Source organism: Lytechinus pictus, chromosome 19 (genome assembly GCF_037042905.1).
Source record: "Lytechinus pictus isolate F3 Inbred chromosome 19, Lp3.0, whole genome shotgun sequence".
In the NCBI taxonomy this organism is placed as follows: domain Eukaryota; kingdom Metazoa; phylum Echinodermata; class Echinoidea; order Temnopleuroida; family Toxopneustidae; genus Lytechinus; species Lytechinus pictus.
In genome coordinates, this window is record NC_087263.1 from 3,689,093 (window position 1) to 3,707,691 (window position 18,599).

The 18,599-nt window shown below is 36.7% G+C and overlaps 1 protein-coding gene across 2 annotated transcripts in view; it reads left to right on the plus strand.

Annotated features, from left to right (window-relative positions):
* LOC129283358 (uncharacterized) overlaps window positions 1–18,599 on the plus strand; it is a 181,077-nt gene that overhangs the window by 4,413 nt on the left and 158,065 nt on the right. For both annotated transcript variants that reach the window (XM_064113949.1, XM_064113950.1), the window contains exons 2-9: window positions 3,332–3,605; window positions 6,028–6,291; window positions 7,281–7,541; window positions 8,933–9,178; window positions 10,781–11,047; window positions 11,970–12,074; window positions 15,556–15,723; window positions 17,225–17,434. In XM_064113949.1, coding sequence (XP_063970019.1) covers window positions 3,332–3,605; window positions 6,028–6,291; window positions 7,281–7,541; window positions 8,933–9,178; window positions 10,781–11,047; window positions 11,970–12,074; window positions 15,556–15,723; window positions 17,225–17,434 — 1,795 coding nt within the window. The remainder of the gene's footprint in view (window positions 1–3,331; window positions 3,606–6,027; window positions 6,292–7,280; window positions 7,542–8,932; window positions 9,179–10,780; window positions 11,048–11,969; window positions 12,075–15,555; window positions 15,724–17,224; window positions 17,435–18,599) is intronic.

Below are 18,599 nucleotides of genomic sequence, written 5' to 3' on the forward strand. Positions count from 1 at the left end.
AATAGTAGTAGTATGAATGAATGAATGAATCTTTAGGGCCTATTTCATTTTAAATCCGGAACAACAACTGTGTCTGTAAATCATTGCGATAACGCGATACAAGCAAATAGCAAAGAACAAAAGTCAATATTATACCCAGTTGTTGTGTGTCCGGACGATCAATTTTCGAAAGTCATAATTTGGAAAAATTTACAACCGAAGGCGAAGTTTCATAAATTTTTAGTACAAAATGTTAGGAAATATTATAAAGAACAAAATAGAAGATGATTACAAGCATTGAATTCATATTTTTAGGCTGATCCAAAGACAAAAAAGAAGGCTTCAAAAATATAAAGTGTCCGGACACCCGACCCCCCATCCTACAGGATTATATACAGTCATATACGTAATACATGCACTACTTTTTTTGGAACATTAGTAGCACCCATATGACTGAGAATAGATGGAAATGAAACGAGGTGACCTACTAAAAGAAGCTTAGCTTGTGAGTTGTGGGCCAGGCATAGGCCACCGGAATATCAAAAACTTACATTAGCAATCATTAAAACATAGAACAAGCAAACAAAAAGATGGAGTAACTAACCAAAGATATAGAGGGATTAGAGATATACCGGTACATATTTACAAAAGATACACTAACAAGTAACAAAAAAGTAAAATGCAGAATGCAAACAAAGTTTATTAGACCTAAACTATAATAATCTAAAATTCAAAAAGAAGAAAGAAAAGAGGAAAAAAATTAAGAAAATAGGCAGAGCTCTATTTTTGCATAGGCCCTAGATGATTGTGGGAAGAATACAATTCATAAAGTTAGATGAGATATACATGTAACAAGCAGGCATTCGTTTACTGATCTAAGTATTTCTTCAGTAAATCTGTATTCAATTTAGCAATGAAAGATGGCCCTGCCTCACAATCTGCACACAGAATGCACACAGCTCTCTTCCAAGATCCACAGAAGTGAAGTTGATGGGGATGCTCAAAGGACATACCAAACTCAATGACAATATGCCCAGAATTTTCCCTCACAACCACCCTTCACCTAACTGCAGTTGCAACAGAGACAGGGAAACTATAGAGGGTGTCCTTCTCCACTGTTCACTCCATGAGTCCAGTAGATTGGAGATGATACAGACCATAGGGAAAGGATACAGCAAAACTAACACTCCATACCATCTCAGACAGATTCAGTGGTCACCCTCCTGGGTTTCAACCCAGCAATAATCAAGGAAATGCAATCTATTATTAGAGCATCGGTGGCAGCATTTGTCTCATCCACCAGCGCTAACATCTAGCCACCTAACTAGCCAACAAATCAATTACCTAGCAGTTTTTCTACCTTTGAGTTCTCAACACCAAGTTTCTACTGAGGAGACTACTAGGGCGTGAAACAGGCCCAAAACGAACAACAACAACAAGTCAATCTGCCCTTGTCCCATCCGACTATGGACTAGACCATTTGAGATGAGACCAAACAGGGAATTAGTCAAAGCCAGAGACTTATGTAGATCTATTCTAGTTTAGCAATCTAAACCATTTGAGATTCGCTATCTATCCTCACTAGGTTGAATACTAGTGCTCATTCATGTAAAGGGTCATCGCTGCATAATTCGATCCTCCGCGCACACAGTCGACAGATTGATAAGGAAAATACCGACAACAGATTACCCTGGAAATAACAAAGGTATGAAATTAAGATAAATTCCCTATTTTTAAATATTTGGGGGAATTTGTCAAAATCTTTGAATTATGCCAGGTTGAATACTAGTGCCCATATGGTATGTCCCCTCCACTAAAATTGAAAAAAAATATGAAGAAGGTTTATCAAGAATTTATATCTAACACATGCACATATCTAAAAACTTAGAAGGAAAAAGCAAAAGCACCATACATATGAGCTACTGATCACCAAACGGTCATTATGACTTTTTAAAAGTGAATTTTTTTTTTGCATTTGATATGGGCTCACTCTTTCATGACTATACATGTATAGGCACCTCATTTCCACATACATGTAGAGAGGTAATAAGGACATCAATGCTCTCCTGCAAAATATCATTGACAAAACTTATCGTTCAAGTCAAGGTATTTGGATATACACATGGGGTGACTTGTCACCCTTTTACTCCCGTTTATTTTTCCACCCTTTTGAATTAATTGATTTATTAAAATTAATTTATTCACCACTGGTGGGATGGAACACCTTATCAACAAAAGTTGTTTTTAGTCGGGGTCCTTTTATGTCATGTGTTGAAAAATATTATATACATAAACATTTCATTCTTTCATCTTGAACCTCCACCCATCTGTTTAAAAGTCCTGGAAAAGAATGTTTTATTTAATAACAATATACACAAATTGCGAGGAAAACAAACTGATTGATGGCATACTATAATCATCATGATCAAACTTTTCATTTTTCATCATCATTATTATAATTTTTCTACCCAAAATTATTGGGGGGATGATAATACAGGCCATCCCCCCACTTGAAATATTGGGGGATATATCCCCCCATCCCCCCGTGATCGACACCCATGGACGGTGAACTGGGGGGAATTGAGGTCACTGAATCTATTTTTAGCACTCTCAATCCAGCGATTGCGAAATTTTTGTATAAGTGAGTTTTGTGATATTTTCTTCTTAAGTTAAGAATATTTAACACAAATTGTGAAAGATGATTTGTTGAAATATTAAAATTGGCATAGTATTTATCGTTTATCATTAGGTCCCCACATCATACTTGAAATTAATGAGACTGCTTACAAGTTACCTTTTCCAATATGTACAGAGATTGAAGCGTTTGGTCTAAACAACAAAATAAGACTGGAGCGTGGTATACCATCTTGGAAGAGTATGAGATGAAAGTAGACTGAAAAATCAGTCTACTTCAGTCAGGATACATACTCCACTGAGACTTTGTCTGGCCTTGATCGTGGCATTCCCTCCTTCCCTCCATTGGAGAGGGCCTGAGACAAGTAGAAAATTATCCTGGAACTGGTTTTTTCAGTGTAAAATTGCATAGTTCCAGGTCCAACATGGGCCATTGCAGTTCTAAGTAAAGGCACTGCTGAATTGTAATTGATCACAATTGATTGAGGGAAGCCGGGGGGGGGGGGGGGTATTCCAACCAAATTTGGTGTGCAAGGTTTCTCATCATAAGAACAATGCTGAAGTGCAAATTAAATGCAGAGCTCAAGAATCTAGAGACTAACCAGTCTGCTTTAAATATTGATCATGTTCATGTGACGAAATAGTTAAAAATTGTATCTTTGAAAGATCTAAACAATTGCAATTAGACATTAGATAACACAATTTATATTTGTTTCAGAATGGACAAGGAATTGATTCAACCCAGGTTGATAAGACGACCTCTTATGGCTTTGACATCTCGTGGACAGTGTCAGGTTCCTGGGATTACTATACCGTCACTGTCCTCGATTCCGACGGTGAGATCGCCCCTGGTTACCCGATCGACGTTTCTTCGACATCGGCAGAATTGATACATCTCTTCAACAGTACTTCGTACGACATTCACGTTCAGCCAAAATCAAACTCGGGAGATATGAACGGCGTCAATGGCACTGCCACAGGACTCACTCATGGTGTGTATGAAATTGTTGGCTTAAAGTCTTGGGGAGTTTCATTAAGATTTAAGTATGACTTTAATAATAGAGTCTTTCTTAAATGTCCACTTGCATGCGGTTATAAGCGGCACCCCTGCATCGGTCAAATCATGTAAGGTGAATGAGCACTACTTCATATTTTCATTAAGATTGCACATTATATATGGTGTGCTTCAGCATTTACATGTAAGAATGGTAAACTTCACCTTCGTCTAATGCCAATTCATCCAATAGCCAACTCATCTCGTTCGGTCTACCATCAGTTCATCCACTATCCACATGGTCTAATTGCCAATTCGTCCACTCACCAATATGTATAATAACCAGTTGGTCCAACAGCCATTTAGACCATATATACAATTTGGTCTAATTGGACTAAGTGTTAATTGTGCAAAATGAATGAAAATGAAATGGATATTAGACCACCTGGTTATGAGACAAAATGGTGATTAGACAGAGTGATGATTGGACCAAATGGTTGTTAGACGAAATGTTGATGGACGGAATGGCTTTAGACTAAATGAAAATATGCCTTAAGAATGACTCTAAGAGGGTATTGCAAGAACATATTTGCAATCAATTGCAAACATTACGTGGTAATCTTACAACTGATAATTTTAGCTGTAGCAAATCAGATAACTCTGCTTGCTGCCAGAAGCAGTTCAGAAATCAATCACAAATTTACAATTGATTGCAAGACATAATTGATTTAGGGACTGAAAAAAAAGACTCACAATTGATCACAAGTTTCTTGCAAGGTCCCTGAAATGTCCCCCTGGGCTTCGTAACACAAAGGTTTGCGATGGATTGCAAATATGAAAGAAGCGCACTGATTGGTCCCTGGTCAGTATTTTAAACCAAATACGCATGTAACAATGATATTGATTGGTCAGTTCATTTAGCGATTGATCGCTAATCTTTGTGTTACGGAGCCCAGGTGTTTAATAAAGCTGTTTGTAAACTGTACGCACAACCAGTGATCTTGTGCTGAATGATATGACCCTATGCAGCTGACTCTTAATTGAACCTAAGGACATACATGTATTTGTTCCAATAGCTGGTAAAGGTGTGCATACAGTAACTTAATGAACCACTTTTATGAAACGCCCACCAACCATTCCCAGATCAACTTAACCAGGGTATTGTTTCAAGACGAATTAAACCACTAGTAACTTTGCTATAATTGTAACTACCGTGGAAACCATTACTGCTATTTGCTGCTGAGTCCTGGAACCATACGGTAGTTGCCATCTTGGCAAAGTAACAGGAATCGTAAGTCCTTTGTGAAACACAGGTCCCGATGGATGTAGTTGCCCAAAACATTTCAAAAGAGGGGAACATATTGTTCTTAACTATGTCCAGTAAAGATTCCATCTAAATTATGTTCTCATTAATTGATTGTTGCTATGTTGAACAAGTCTATAGAAGCTTTCATGTACTGTTTTAGTTGTTTTAGATTTAATTGTGTTATAATAATTACTAATTTTCGTTCACAACTTGAATAGTGACTCCTAGTTTTGAGCCCAAACTTGATCCAATTTATAAAACCGACTGATGCATCAACCAATTCTGTGATTTAGATTTGATCTTACATAAGCGAATTCTTTTACTATATTTTTCGTATTAAAGAGAAATTCCAGTATTTGCAGTAAACACTGATTTCATGAGAAAGTCTGTAAAACAAGGCTTAATTGTCAGTATATCATCGAGGATCTAGATCTGGAACAGTTACATAAACTGAACTTTGTGAAATCTTGAAATCTACGCTGAAAAATGTTCACACTGAAGATCACCAACACAGATAGGCACACGTGGGACAGTGTATTATTATTGCTAAAATAAAGACCCGACGGAAGTGCCTGAATCCACGCTTATTTTTCTTATTTCCCAGCAATTACACAATTTCTTCCAGAACCCTTTGGCACACATTTTGTATTCATACAAACAGACACTTGGGTGGTCGTTATATTAGATTGTGTAAAAAGTCATTTTTAGAACGTTACCAAAACTGGAATTTATCTTTAAGGGGGCACATTTAATCAAGTTGTGAGTCTGAATTTGATCTGATTTTTGTACACGACTGATGCATTGACTGATTTTGCATGTGTTTTAGATTTGATCTGAAATGACCTCTGTTTTTTGGGGGACTAATTTTCATACATAGCTTGCTCATTGACTCAAGTATTGAGTTCGAATATAACCGACTGATGCATCGATGGATTGTCTGTGTGTTTTAGATTGAACTCACATGACCCAATTCTTTCACTCATTTTCATAAAAGTTTGTTCATTGACTCAAATTTTGAGTCCATTCTTGATTTTATATAACCGACTGATGCTTCAATCGGTTGTCATCGTGTCTCAGATTTGGAATTAAATCTTTTACTTATTTTCATACATAGCTCGGATATTGACTCCATCTTTGAGTACCAACTTGATCCAGTTGACTTTCCCGATTGATGCATCAGCTACTTTCGTACTGCGTCAAGTTGAGGATCCTTCAGTAACCAGTACAACTCAAGGTGTCTCTGTTGATGGGATAGTATCTGCCTTTTTTCTTGCACCTGAAATGTTCCCCTATCCGGCTCCTGGTGATCTAATCTATGCATCAGTTGCACTGTCAGCTGATCCAACCAACCTTCTAAATGAGATCCACTTTAGAAGACGTAAGTATCTTCTCTGCTCCGTGAAATTAGGAATAGAATTCGTTGGTCAATGCCTGGTCTATAACTATAGAGGGGGGTATTCTGATAATTTAACCTACATGTACATGTAGGTTAAACCATACTCTAAACTAGATTTGTTAAACCAGTCTTGTGGAATGCTTCCAGTGGTATTCTTGGCAGATGAAATGTACCACTTCAATGTTCAAAATTTATATATATATATTTTTTTTGCATTTTTCTATTCCCATTTTACAAGGGGATCACAATCAGTTTGTGTGATACATTGTCAAGATTCAGTTTCGAAATTGCTGTTGTAAGAGGACCCCATCTGGCATTTTGCACTATAGTGCTAAATTCATGATGTTTATTCAACATCCATTGGGGTTATAGTATTTGGTGTTATATTGAATCACAAGGTGTTTTCTGAACACCTGAGGGGGCAGTCATGTTGTAACACTGACAGGTGTATTTTACACCATACACTGTACTAGTTTGTATAGTGTATCCAGTGTAGCTTACCCCACTATTCTAATGTACTTGATTTTACACCGTAAGTTTTTTTTTATTACAGTGTATCCAGTTTACCCCATTGTTCTAAATTACTTTCATAGACTGATTTTGCACTTTGTTCTTTTAATAATCCAGATTAATAAGCCTACTCCAATGTTTTAATGTACTGCATATGCTGACATTGTTTGGAAATAAGACAAAGAAGTTGAGAAAAAAATGGAATTTCTGCCCATTCGAAGCTTGGTAAGGGGTTTTATATCAAAAAGGGAAAATATGCAAATAGTTTTATTGATCTTGCACCTCTTCAGAATAATTTTTATGCAAAAATCATACACAAAAATGATCAAATATTGCTAATTTTTATTTCATCTCCTTCAAATCATAACTATACACATTCATATATAGCAACATTCCCTCCTGGGTAACCAAAACCAGAAAGAAGCTTTAATAAATGCTCTTAATCCTCTCTTATTTTGCAGCTCCGAACCCACCACGCAATGTAACATTTAGCCCCATCGGAGATACCGTCCATGTAAACTTCCTGCCCCCTGAAACTGGCAGTTATGATGGCTTCAAGATCCGCGCCAACGGTGTCTCGACAGATCTTCCGGCTAGTAGCACGACCTGGGTCAGTGGCAGTTTGACCACAAATACACCTTACACGTTTGAGGTGACGTCATTCGTTGGTATCGGTGGCGATGAGACGGAGAGCATAAGCGAGAGTGGTACCATAAGTCTAGGTAAGGCATTGGGTTTATCAGCAATTTGTTAAAGTCCATGTATACACCAGTCAGTTCCGGCATACATGTAGGTCGTGGTGGTCGAGTGGTTACGACTCTTAGTCTTTGAATCAGAGGGACGTGATTCGAATCCCTGCTATGGCATATTTTCCTTCAGCAAAAAATTTGCCCACATTGTGCTACTCTCAACCTAGGTTAGGTTAACAGGGACGCGGCAGGATTAATTCCTTGAAAGTGCCTTTATTAGCTGGGGCTAAAGCCTGGGTAATATGAAGTGTACCACTGAACAGGAACTAGATAGTCTGCGCCTCATATGCTGTATATTATCAGGAAGCATGCGAAGGTGGCAGGCTATTTTGCCCCCCCCCCCCCTCACAGCCCATATTGCTCCTTAAGTTCCCCAAATGGAACATCTTGAAGTTTTTAATTTCCTCAAATGGAATCTTTTGTAGAGTCTGTCACCCTGAGATCTGAAAAAATATATATTCTTCATGATTCCAATGATGATATTTGTATATACCATTTACCCGTGATAAAGGAGCCCTTTAAAATGAAATTAATGCACCTGAAAATTCAGCAAGTGCCCCCAATGTGACAAAAAGCTCTGAAAGAATAGCAATTATTTCTTACCTTGGTTCATTCCCTGACGTTTATTTTGTCAGTGCTAGTGACGTCTTTCCACTTCCAGTGACCTTGTACACAGCGAGGGTCTGTAGTGGTAGTACATGTAAGTAGTAAAGTGGTATTTATTGAAGAAAAAAAAACATGGCAGCCCAAGGCTGAATTACATGAAGTTTGCAGTGTTATCAGTGATCATCTCAACTTTATGCAAGAACTTCTTGATGACAAAAGTGAAATTAGGGAAAAATTACAGTAAAATCTCATTATACAGAATGTAAAGGCTAAAATCACTTCAAGAATCCGGAAGAGTAAACATTATTGTCCATTAAAATGTATAATGCTCATCATTGCTATAGTGATTTGCGCTCGTCTTATCTGTAAAAATATAATTTTACGGGGATGTTTCATCCTGTTCACTGCCTGTTCGTGGGCTTCAAATCACCAACACCAGCACCGAACATGAAATCACAAATCATGATTTTCCCAATCCCTGGGGGTTGGTGTTGGTGAATGGGAAAATTACACATAGATCGTCAACACCAGCTGTAATGCTCGGTTCAGCAGACAACATTAACACCAGAGCTCAACACAAACTGCCGGAAATACATCATATATACCAAGGTCAATCCCTACACCAGCATCATTTCAAGTACGGTGTTGTGGCTGGTTGACACCAGATTTCAACACCGTACTTGAAATCACCCAATGTCAATATTCTTGCTTATATTCTCTTGAAGTATTACCAGTAGTCATTGCTATTCTTGTTACAGTGGAGATTACTCTTGATCGAAGAGGCGAAACTGACCTTGGTCTCTCGTGGGGCGAACCAGTGGGTAATGACTACGACAGTCTGGTGCTTACATGGGCTCCACCAGAATCATCTGATGATCTTGGCATGGACACCAGAGCATACAACCTGACCGTGCTACAACCTGGAACCGATTACACGGTGTCTCTTTACAAGAAATCTGGCGGTGTCAGAGGGGACCTAGTTGCACAGACCACTTTTCAGACATGTAAGTGTAGATTAATCTTAGCAGCAACAACAGCAGTAGTAGTCCTCCTGGGTACCCGGTAGGATGCGAAAGATATTGTTTGAATTTGCCAGCGCCATTATGAGGCTGCGATGAATGCAAGGAATGCTCCCCAGGGAGTGGAAGTTGTGCACTTTTTGGCGGGATTGAAAAGAACCCAATAACCGGGGTAATAATATGCTATAAAGCGCTTTGAGCCGTTCTGGGACAAGCGCTATAAAAATTTGCTATTATTATTATTATTATTATTAGTAGTCGTGGGAGTAAAATTGCCGCATATGTGATTGTAGAATTAGCAGCAGTTGCTGTTGCTAGTAGAAATAGTAGTGGTAGAAGTAGTCATAGCTGAATGAGCAAGAGTTTTATGAATATTAGAAGTAAAAAGTAGTAGTAAAAGAAGAAGAAGTACATGTAGTAGTAGAAGTAGCGGTTGTGGTGGTGGTGGTGGTGGTAGTGGTAGTAGTAGTAGTAGTAGTCGTAGTAGTCGTAGTCGTAGTCGTAGTCGTAGTCGTAGTAGTAGTAGTAGTAGTAGTAGTAGTAGTAGTAGTAGTAGTAGTAGTAGTAGTAGTAGTAGAAGTAGTAGTAGTAGTAGTAGTAGTAGTAGTAGTAGTAGTAGTAGTAGTAGTAGTAGTAGTAGTAGTAGTAGTAGAAGTAGTAGTAGTAGTAGTAGTAGTAGTAGTAGTAGTAGTAGTAGTAGTAGTAGTAGTAGCAGATGTAGTCATAATAGCAACAATACCACCTGCAGTCGAAGTAATAATCATTGTGGTAAAAGAAGTAGCAACATTAGCAGAAAATAGTAGAGAGAGGTTGCATCAAAAAGCAATATTTAGCAGCCATACAATTTGCTGTCTTAAGAATTATAGAAGTAGTAGAAGTAATTAGTACTAGTGACAGTAGAAGAACCAACACTAGTTGTAGCAATACAATTGCAATATTATATTATATTGGATGACTCAGAATGGAATACCAGAAATATTCCAAGAGTTTGGGCAAATATTCCACGAATCGCAGATAAGTTGAATATTGGCTCTAACGAGTGGAATATTTCTGGTATTTCATGACATAAAGCCATCCAATATAATTATTATCATCTACGCCACCCCCCCAAAAAAAAAAAAAATAGGGAGCAATTGATTTAACAATTCATATCACTTATCACATTATGCCATTATCACTTAATAGGATCAAATTTGGTTGTTGACATGCAACTTTTATGTAGTTCATTATGACGTCATCAAGCGTTGTTGTTTTCTGTGCTGTGCATGGCATTGCTTTCATTATTGTATGCGTTGTTATTTTATGCATTCGCACACGCGCCCTATACTGTTGAATATGCTCTCATATTCAATAGCAAATTTTGTACAGGAGCCGATGGGATATTCGTCGGATTTCGGTCCTTTTTAGGGATACACACTCTGATACTGTATGGGAAATTGATGCAGACCAAAATACACGTTTTTAATGCATCGCTAAAACACTATATAGATGATAATAATAAATATTTTACTATTAGTAGTAGCAGCTATGGTATTATTTAGCACATGCACATGAAAGCATTTTTCTTCTTTTTTAAATTTTGTTTAGTCCCGGCAACTGTCGATGGCACCACAATTACCTATGATTTGACGGTCGACGGTGACCTCGTATTAGATTGGCAATCTCCAGCAGGGCTTGTAGATTCCTATAATGTGACCGTTACCCCCGGAGATCTGACCGTGAACGTCCCAGCTGGCTCAGAACCATCATACACATTCACATCTCTCAACCCTTCAACTGAGCACACTTTTAGCATCGTGACTATCAAGGGTGAATTCGTCTCGCCAGACGCGGCTTCCTTCTCCGCGCTCACAGGTATCTCTTTTCTGTGTCAGTTAGAGACCCCTGGGCCCTGTTTCACAAAGAGTAACGACTGATCCAATCAATCACAACTATGCAAAACCACCAATGCCAACATTTAGAATGCGTACATCCTTTCAAATTGATTGATTGATTTAATGGTTTATTTATTTCAAATATTCACTGAAAATTGCAGCCAAACGCTGAATTACATTCAGTTTACAAATGGTATATACAGACATATAAAAATATACAACTGAGAATAAAATAGGCAAATATCAAAATGAAATTATTCTACAAAATTATTATACATAAATATGAAAGTAATTGGAATACCCAGCATATGAGAAGAAAGCCTCAGAGGTAGAATAAAGTACATGTAGTGAGAACATGTTAGAACGCAAGACAAAATGTAATAAGAGGAAGAGAGGGAGACAGGAACAAAGTTAAAGAGGTTGGGTATTTAACAATGATGGAAAAAATTATCGGAAATAGTAATTATAATGCAACAAATGAAAAACTAAGGAAGAAACAAATTGTTTTCTAATTGTTTTCTAAATATGACGGACAGTAAATGTACCATTGCCTTGACAAATCAGTGTGCTCATTTTGTTGAAAAAGGGACATTGTGTAAATTTTCTAAACAAATAATTATGACATTGATTGCGATCAGCCACAACTCTTGTGAAACGGCCCTTTTTTTCAAAGGCCACAGCAGACCTTACGACTGGTACACAATCTGATTTTGGAACAAATCGCATTTCGCAAATTTTCTAAAAATGTGAATGTCAAGTATCTTTTTATTTGAGGCTCAAATTTACTGAAAGAATACTAATTTAAAGATTTTTGGTGATTGCAAGCCTTTATTTTAGAATAAATTATTATTCAGACAAGATGATTATTTTCTCATATAAACATGACCTTTTTTTAAACACAGGACCAGGGGCACCTACAGGAATCATGATCACTGGCTACTCTACCGGAGCAGATATCTCATGGGAGTCTGTTCCAAATGCAGATAGCTATAGAGTTATTGTGACTGGTAGGTGGACTTTGCAATCATTGCTACCCAATACTACACTAGATAAGTATCAGTTGTGGTAAAGATCTTGAAATGATCGCTAGAGGGTATTCATTTGTCTCGCAATCTACTATGGTCAACAAGGAAATTCGTGATCACTCTCGGCCCCGAACGAGGACCGCTCAGCTAGTCAACCCCCGCCCACGGGAAACTAGCGAGCCCGCCAATTTGGTCTCATTTGCATATTGCCGACCCACGGCGTATTTGCATATACCCCCGGCTTATTTGCATATACGGATTACCGGCCGCACCGCACACCGACACAACGGATCAGTGCCCACCTATTGTTCTCGCGTTCGTGCGTACGGTCCTGGAGATTAGTATAAATAGAGTACGTTATCAGATAATTTTCGTCACTTGATAAAGAGTTGCAGCAGCACTCGAAAGCTCGTGAACTTGTAAGCTAGTGAACACTTTTTGCTAGAGTAAATGATTTGCCAAACTCAACATCCTTTTTTAACTTCAGGTTATTTGCAGATGACTCAAATTTGTTCCACACCTTTGAGGCTGGAGAGACTGATATCAATATGAATGAAGTAAATGTGGAGTTGAATAAGGTGCAACAATGGTGCCATTCCAACAAAGTTACAATCAATCTTAGTAAATCTAATTATATGATAATTAAGAGCAAAAGGCGATTAGTAAATGTAACAGGTACCCTTGATATAGCAGGGAACACACTTTTTGAGGTGAATGATGTATCTTTTGTTGGACTGCAAATTGATAAGCACCTCACGTGGGACGCGCATATAAAAATTGTAAACAGAATAATCCGCTCAATAGTAGGTATCTTGTTCAGGCTCAGGCACTTTGTTCCAAGAAGCATTTTGTTATTGTTATATAAGGCACTTGTACAACCACACCTGTCATATGGCATCGAGGTGTGGGGGAGCACCTATAAGACCAATTTAAATTGTATTTTCCTGGCCCCAAAAATGGCAATGAGAGCTATAACCTTTAGCCCAAGAGGTGCCCACTCTGATCCCCTGTTCAAAGCAATGAATATTTTGAATGTATATAAATTTCACTTCCTCTCTATCTCAACATTCGTCTATGATTTATTGCATGGTAGGTTACCACACTCTCAAAGTGAGTACTGTCAGATTATAGACCATAAATATGCTACAAGGAGTAAAGATGCTGATCATTTATATCTCCCAATATGCAGAACCACACAGGGCCAGTTTTCAATTACTTTCATGGGATCAAAAATTTGGAACTGTATACCAAATTATATAAAGGAAAGGAGATCAAGGAACACTTTCAGAAAGGAATTATTTGCTTACCTAAATACAACCAACCCTCTAATTTAATTCTGACAAGAGAATAGGAAATATTTCAATAGAATAAAGATTATTCTATATAAATCTCTAATTCTAATTATATGTTTTATATAATGTGGTGATTTTTCAAACAACATTTATAGCATTATTCACTGTTCACACGTATTTCTTGTATGTAAAAATATCAAAGATTTGAAGGAATCAGTCTCGACTAGCACTTGTGCTACCTTCTGGTTCCTTCTTAACAACAACATTCAACCATATACGTATCTTTTTGTTCAATCATCAATATTGGAAACTGTGACTAAGATCTTAAAAATTGTTAAAACATTTGTTTTAGGTTTATACATGCATGTCACATTTTATGTATTCAGATTTATCGTTTGTATTCTCATTTTATCCTTTATAATGTTAGCAATTACATCTGTATACTAGAATAGTTACGTTTGTGCTGTGATGTAAACACATTGTTATCGTTATTGATATTGTTGTTAAAGGGGAATCCAGCCTTGGCCATAAAATGTTGTGTTGGGTAGGAGAAAAATCAATTTAACAGAATGGTGAAAGTTTGAAAGAAATCGGACCAGCAATAAGAAAGTTATAGCTGCTTTAAAATTGAGATCATTAATAGTATGTAGATTTCAAATTGGCAACTGGGTAAGAGGCAAGGACAACTTTCCCATAGGCCATGTACTCTTTTATCAGGGATTTGTGGTTTTCTCCTACTTGTAAGTTACAGTACCCATTCCCCTGGGGCAGTAATCTAAATATAACCCAGGTAGTATATTGTTTTATGTCCTCATGAAAGAAAAATGTAATTTGAAATAAAACTTCTGGGAAAAATGAAATTTTAGCCATAATATGTATTGGAGTACATGGAAGAGTAGTCCTTGCCTTACATCACTATGACATCCCATATGCGGCCAATTTGAAGTCTCCATGGGTATAGTGATTACCAATATTTACAACTTTTAAGGATTTATAACTTTCTTGTTGTTTGTCCAATATTGTTCAAACTTTCACCTATCAACTTGTCTGATTTTTCTTTTTCTTATAAAAACAAGTTTTTATTTGGGTTGGATTCCCCTTTAAGTAAATAAATAAACTCAACTCAAACTCAAATTTCCTAGAAAGCCAGTGAACACTTTTTGCGAGAGTGATCATGAATTTCCTTGTTGACCATAGTAGATTGCGAGACAAATGAATACCCTCTAGCGATTATTTCAATCCGCAATAATGAACCTATTTAGTATCTTGAAATGAATTCGAACAGAATCCAATAAAATGAGTACCAAAGTGTGTAAAATAGATGTATAAGATGTATATGTATAAATGAACAAAATATGTGGCAAATGATAGTGGGAGGAAAGGGAAATTTTGCTGGGAAATGAACAAATTAAGCATGGTGTCCCAGCTAAATGTTGGGTCTATTTTTTCCAAGCAATAATAATACACTGTCCCACATGTGCATATCTGTGTTGGTGATAATCAGTGTGGTCTCTTTGCAGCTTATATTTCATGATTACATAGAATTTAGTTAAACCCGATCTAGATCTATCATAATATGGTTACAATCAGCCTTGATTTTAAAGACTCTTGAAACTGCAACTACATTATTTTAGTAAATAAAGAGGCTTTAATAGGAGGAAATTATAATTTGTAAACAAATTTTTGGCTTTACTCCTACATGTATGTGTTTACATTATTTTACCTTAAACTCCAGTATCTTCATGTTTATATTAATATTGACATGGTTGGCAGTGATGATAATGAGGATATTCATAAGAGAGATAAATTGATGATTTGATAGTAATCATATCATAATAACATAGCTTATTTTGAATTAGTTTTCCCCTTCGATGATCTGACAAGTCAAAGATGGTATTTGTTTTAAAGGTTACAAATAATCAAACAAACACAATCAAATTTTTTTTCACTATAAAAACTGTGTAATATTCCTCCAAGCATATCTGCACATCTTAAAGCTTATTTTATTTCTCAAGGGGGGGGGGGTGGGGGGTGGGATGTGAAACAGCCCAAAGCTCTGTTTCGAGTTCTGCAAAATACCTGAGTATTTAACTGTAGGCACTCTAATACAAAATATATGATTCTCATGATGAATTGACACTTATTTATTAATTTTTTTTTTTCTTCAACAGATTCAAGTGAAGTCAGTTTGTTTGATGAAAGGCAAATTGGCCTTACTGTCGAGCAACGATCCTTGCAAGAAAGCACCGTCTATGCCGTTACCATAACTTCCTTCGACACTGACGGGGTAGTTGGACGAGAGCTGATAGGCAGGACAAGTACCATGGAATTCACCACAAGTAAGACTTTTTTTTGCATTGCTGTTGTCTAAATGGATATATTAGCTCCAGGCAACACTAACATTGGAAAGAAAAAAGAAAATTGATATTTGTCCCTTGATCTGGAACAATCTACCGTTGCATATTGAAGATAGCCCTTCTCTCCGTTTTTGTAAGAACACCGAATGACACAAAGATTTAAATATGACTCAGAGTCGCACTTAAAGTGATTGTTTAACATTGGTTTGACTTTTAAAAAATCTGAGCTAGAAGGTCACACATGTCACCAGTGTCTGTGATATGTTACAAAAATGAAGCCCAGAAAAAATTGCGTTCGAAAATAATTAGTTAGTGCTTCAAAAATTGAAATATAAAGTGACCGGAAACACCACCTTAATTTCATCCCATACACTTATGTGTACTATTTAGGCGTCTAGTAGACGCCTATTTACAAAATCGGGGTTTGCCTTGTAGTTTTAGCTTTTCTTTCTCAATAATGGTTGTTTTCAGGGTTTATTAGTTCTAATACATGCACTTGTACACATGTTTCATCTTGGTTTAAGAATTTTTTAAATCGGCTGCTCACGAAGTTAAACAATACCTTTAAATGCCTAGTTGTGTGTGGTATAAAGGGCATGACAACATTGGTCCGATCATGCCAAAAGGACACGCACTACTGCATATTGATCAATAAGATTGCGTGTTGCATATCATGTACCCTTCAGCATTTAAGTGCGACTCTGAGACACACTTGAATGCCGACGCGTACATTATATGCAACTCGAGACACAACATCGCTTATGCCTTGTTTATGTTATGTTTAATGTGCTTTATTTTTCCTATCTTCTGTTGACAGTACCAATGAGCCTCCTCTAATTTCTCTAGATCATTCTGGTTTTGAGGGTTTTTTTGATAATGTTTGCTAATGTATTTTTGATGGATGGATGAATTAAACACTTATGAATGAAAAAAAGACCGTTATACAACTGTACATAATAATGATAATAATAACCAGTTCTTAGAGTCGCATATTACAGAGCTGCCAAGTAGTACGATTTTTCCGTATTTAGTACGTTTTTGCAACCAAAATACGGCAGTACGTTTTTTCTTTAAAAAATACGTTTTTTGTAAAAAAAAAAATTATTATTATTTTTTTTTTTTTTTTTTTTTTTTTTTTTTTTTACAAAATCGAAATTTATTGAGAAAAATCATCTCTATATGTCTCTATTTCAAAAAACGTACACAAATGGTCAATGTAATTTCAGATAACTTGTTTTTTTTTTCAATCATTTTGTAAAAACCAGGGTGAGATATACACGAGTTTGAGTGGTCCTTTTCAGGACCAACACATGCCCACAAAACAATACACTGAAAACTGTTAATATTCAACTTATATGTACAAATTTAACCTTCAAAATTGTGTCTATTGAAGTTGGTTTTACTTTTGAATAGACCCTACTACACCTTCACTTCAACTGAAAATGTTAAGATTCTTGTGTTTTTTTACCTGTCTTTTCTGTAGTCGCACGCATTGGAACAGTTGCATCTCGGACAAGCAATTCCATAACGCTCGGGGAATTGTCTGAGGGCTTTGGTGTTGAGACGGATGTAGATACAGTCTCTGCAAATGCGATGGGGGTCGCGGTGATGGCATCGTTAGATCCTGGCATGTGCTATACATTTAGCATTAAAAACAATTCAGTGCTCCTGGATATCTTCGAAGAATGCACCTGTGAGTATCATGGCCCATAGAGCTACATATCTTGTATGATGTCTGCATTAATCTATTTTCACTCTTCAAATTGGCAACAATCATTAATTTTTTTTTATTTTTTCATGCTTTTGAAAATATGAAATATGGATACAACATGAGGCAAAATGGATGATGATACCTGTAGCAAAGATTTGACTAAAGTTTGTCAAAATTTGTTTTATGCAGTAATATTGTTTTCGTAGCATTTTCAATATTGAGTTTGTAATGATTATTCTAAGTTTAATCCTATCTAGGCCGAGGTATTTTGGGAGTTCATAGTGGGGGGGGGGGCCTCCCAGTCCCCCCCTTGAGATCTTGGCCGTCGACCTCGCGATCGCTCCGAAAATTGGCACGCAGGTTTTCTGGGATATAATCTACAAAATTGTAAAGTAATTTATTTCATGCGAATTGATATTAAGTAATTATGCTAATTTATGCATACATGTAATTAGTATGCAAAATCATACTTTTTCCTTTAACTCCATAAATAAAGCTCCAAATGTTCTAATTTTTGGCATAGAAACTCTTTGTGGTGTTCTTAGCAAGTTTACATGAAAAAAAATTGCGATATCAGATCAATTTCCTAAGTATTATATTGTTTTTTGCAATTTCTTATGTATTTCTTTGTTTTTCATTGTTTTTTCAATGAAATTCGTTGGGGACTCTTCTAAGATCATAAACAGCATAAAATACATACAATCTAGACCAGCAAATCTAAAAATAATCATACATTTATGATTTTTGGTTGAAAACACAATTTACATTGACTTTGTGCACGAAATCACGTTTTTGAGCAATTTTTGGTCTGACATGCATACATAACGTTGTGTAATTTCGGAAACGCGTACCCGGGTGATGCAAAATTGGTCTCAAAAGTTGCGCAAGACTTGAAAGTAAAAAGTCAGCAAGCAGCCTTGGAGCCCCCCCCCCTCCCCCCCGGCCTAGATATGGTTAAAGGACAAATCCACCCCAACAAAAAGTTGATTTGAATAAAAGGAGAAAAATCCAACAAGCATAATACTGAAAATTTCATAAAATTGGATGAAAAATAAGAAAGTTATATTTTAAAGTTTGGCTTAATTTCACAAAACTGTTTTATGCACATCCTGGCCGGTATGCAAATGAGGGGACTGATGGCATCATC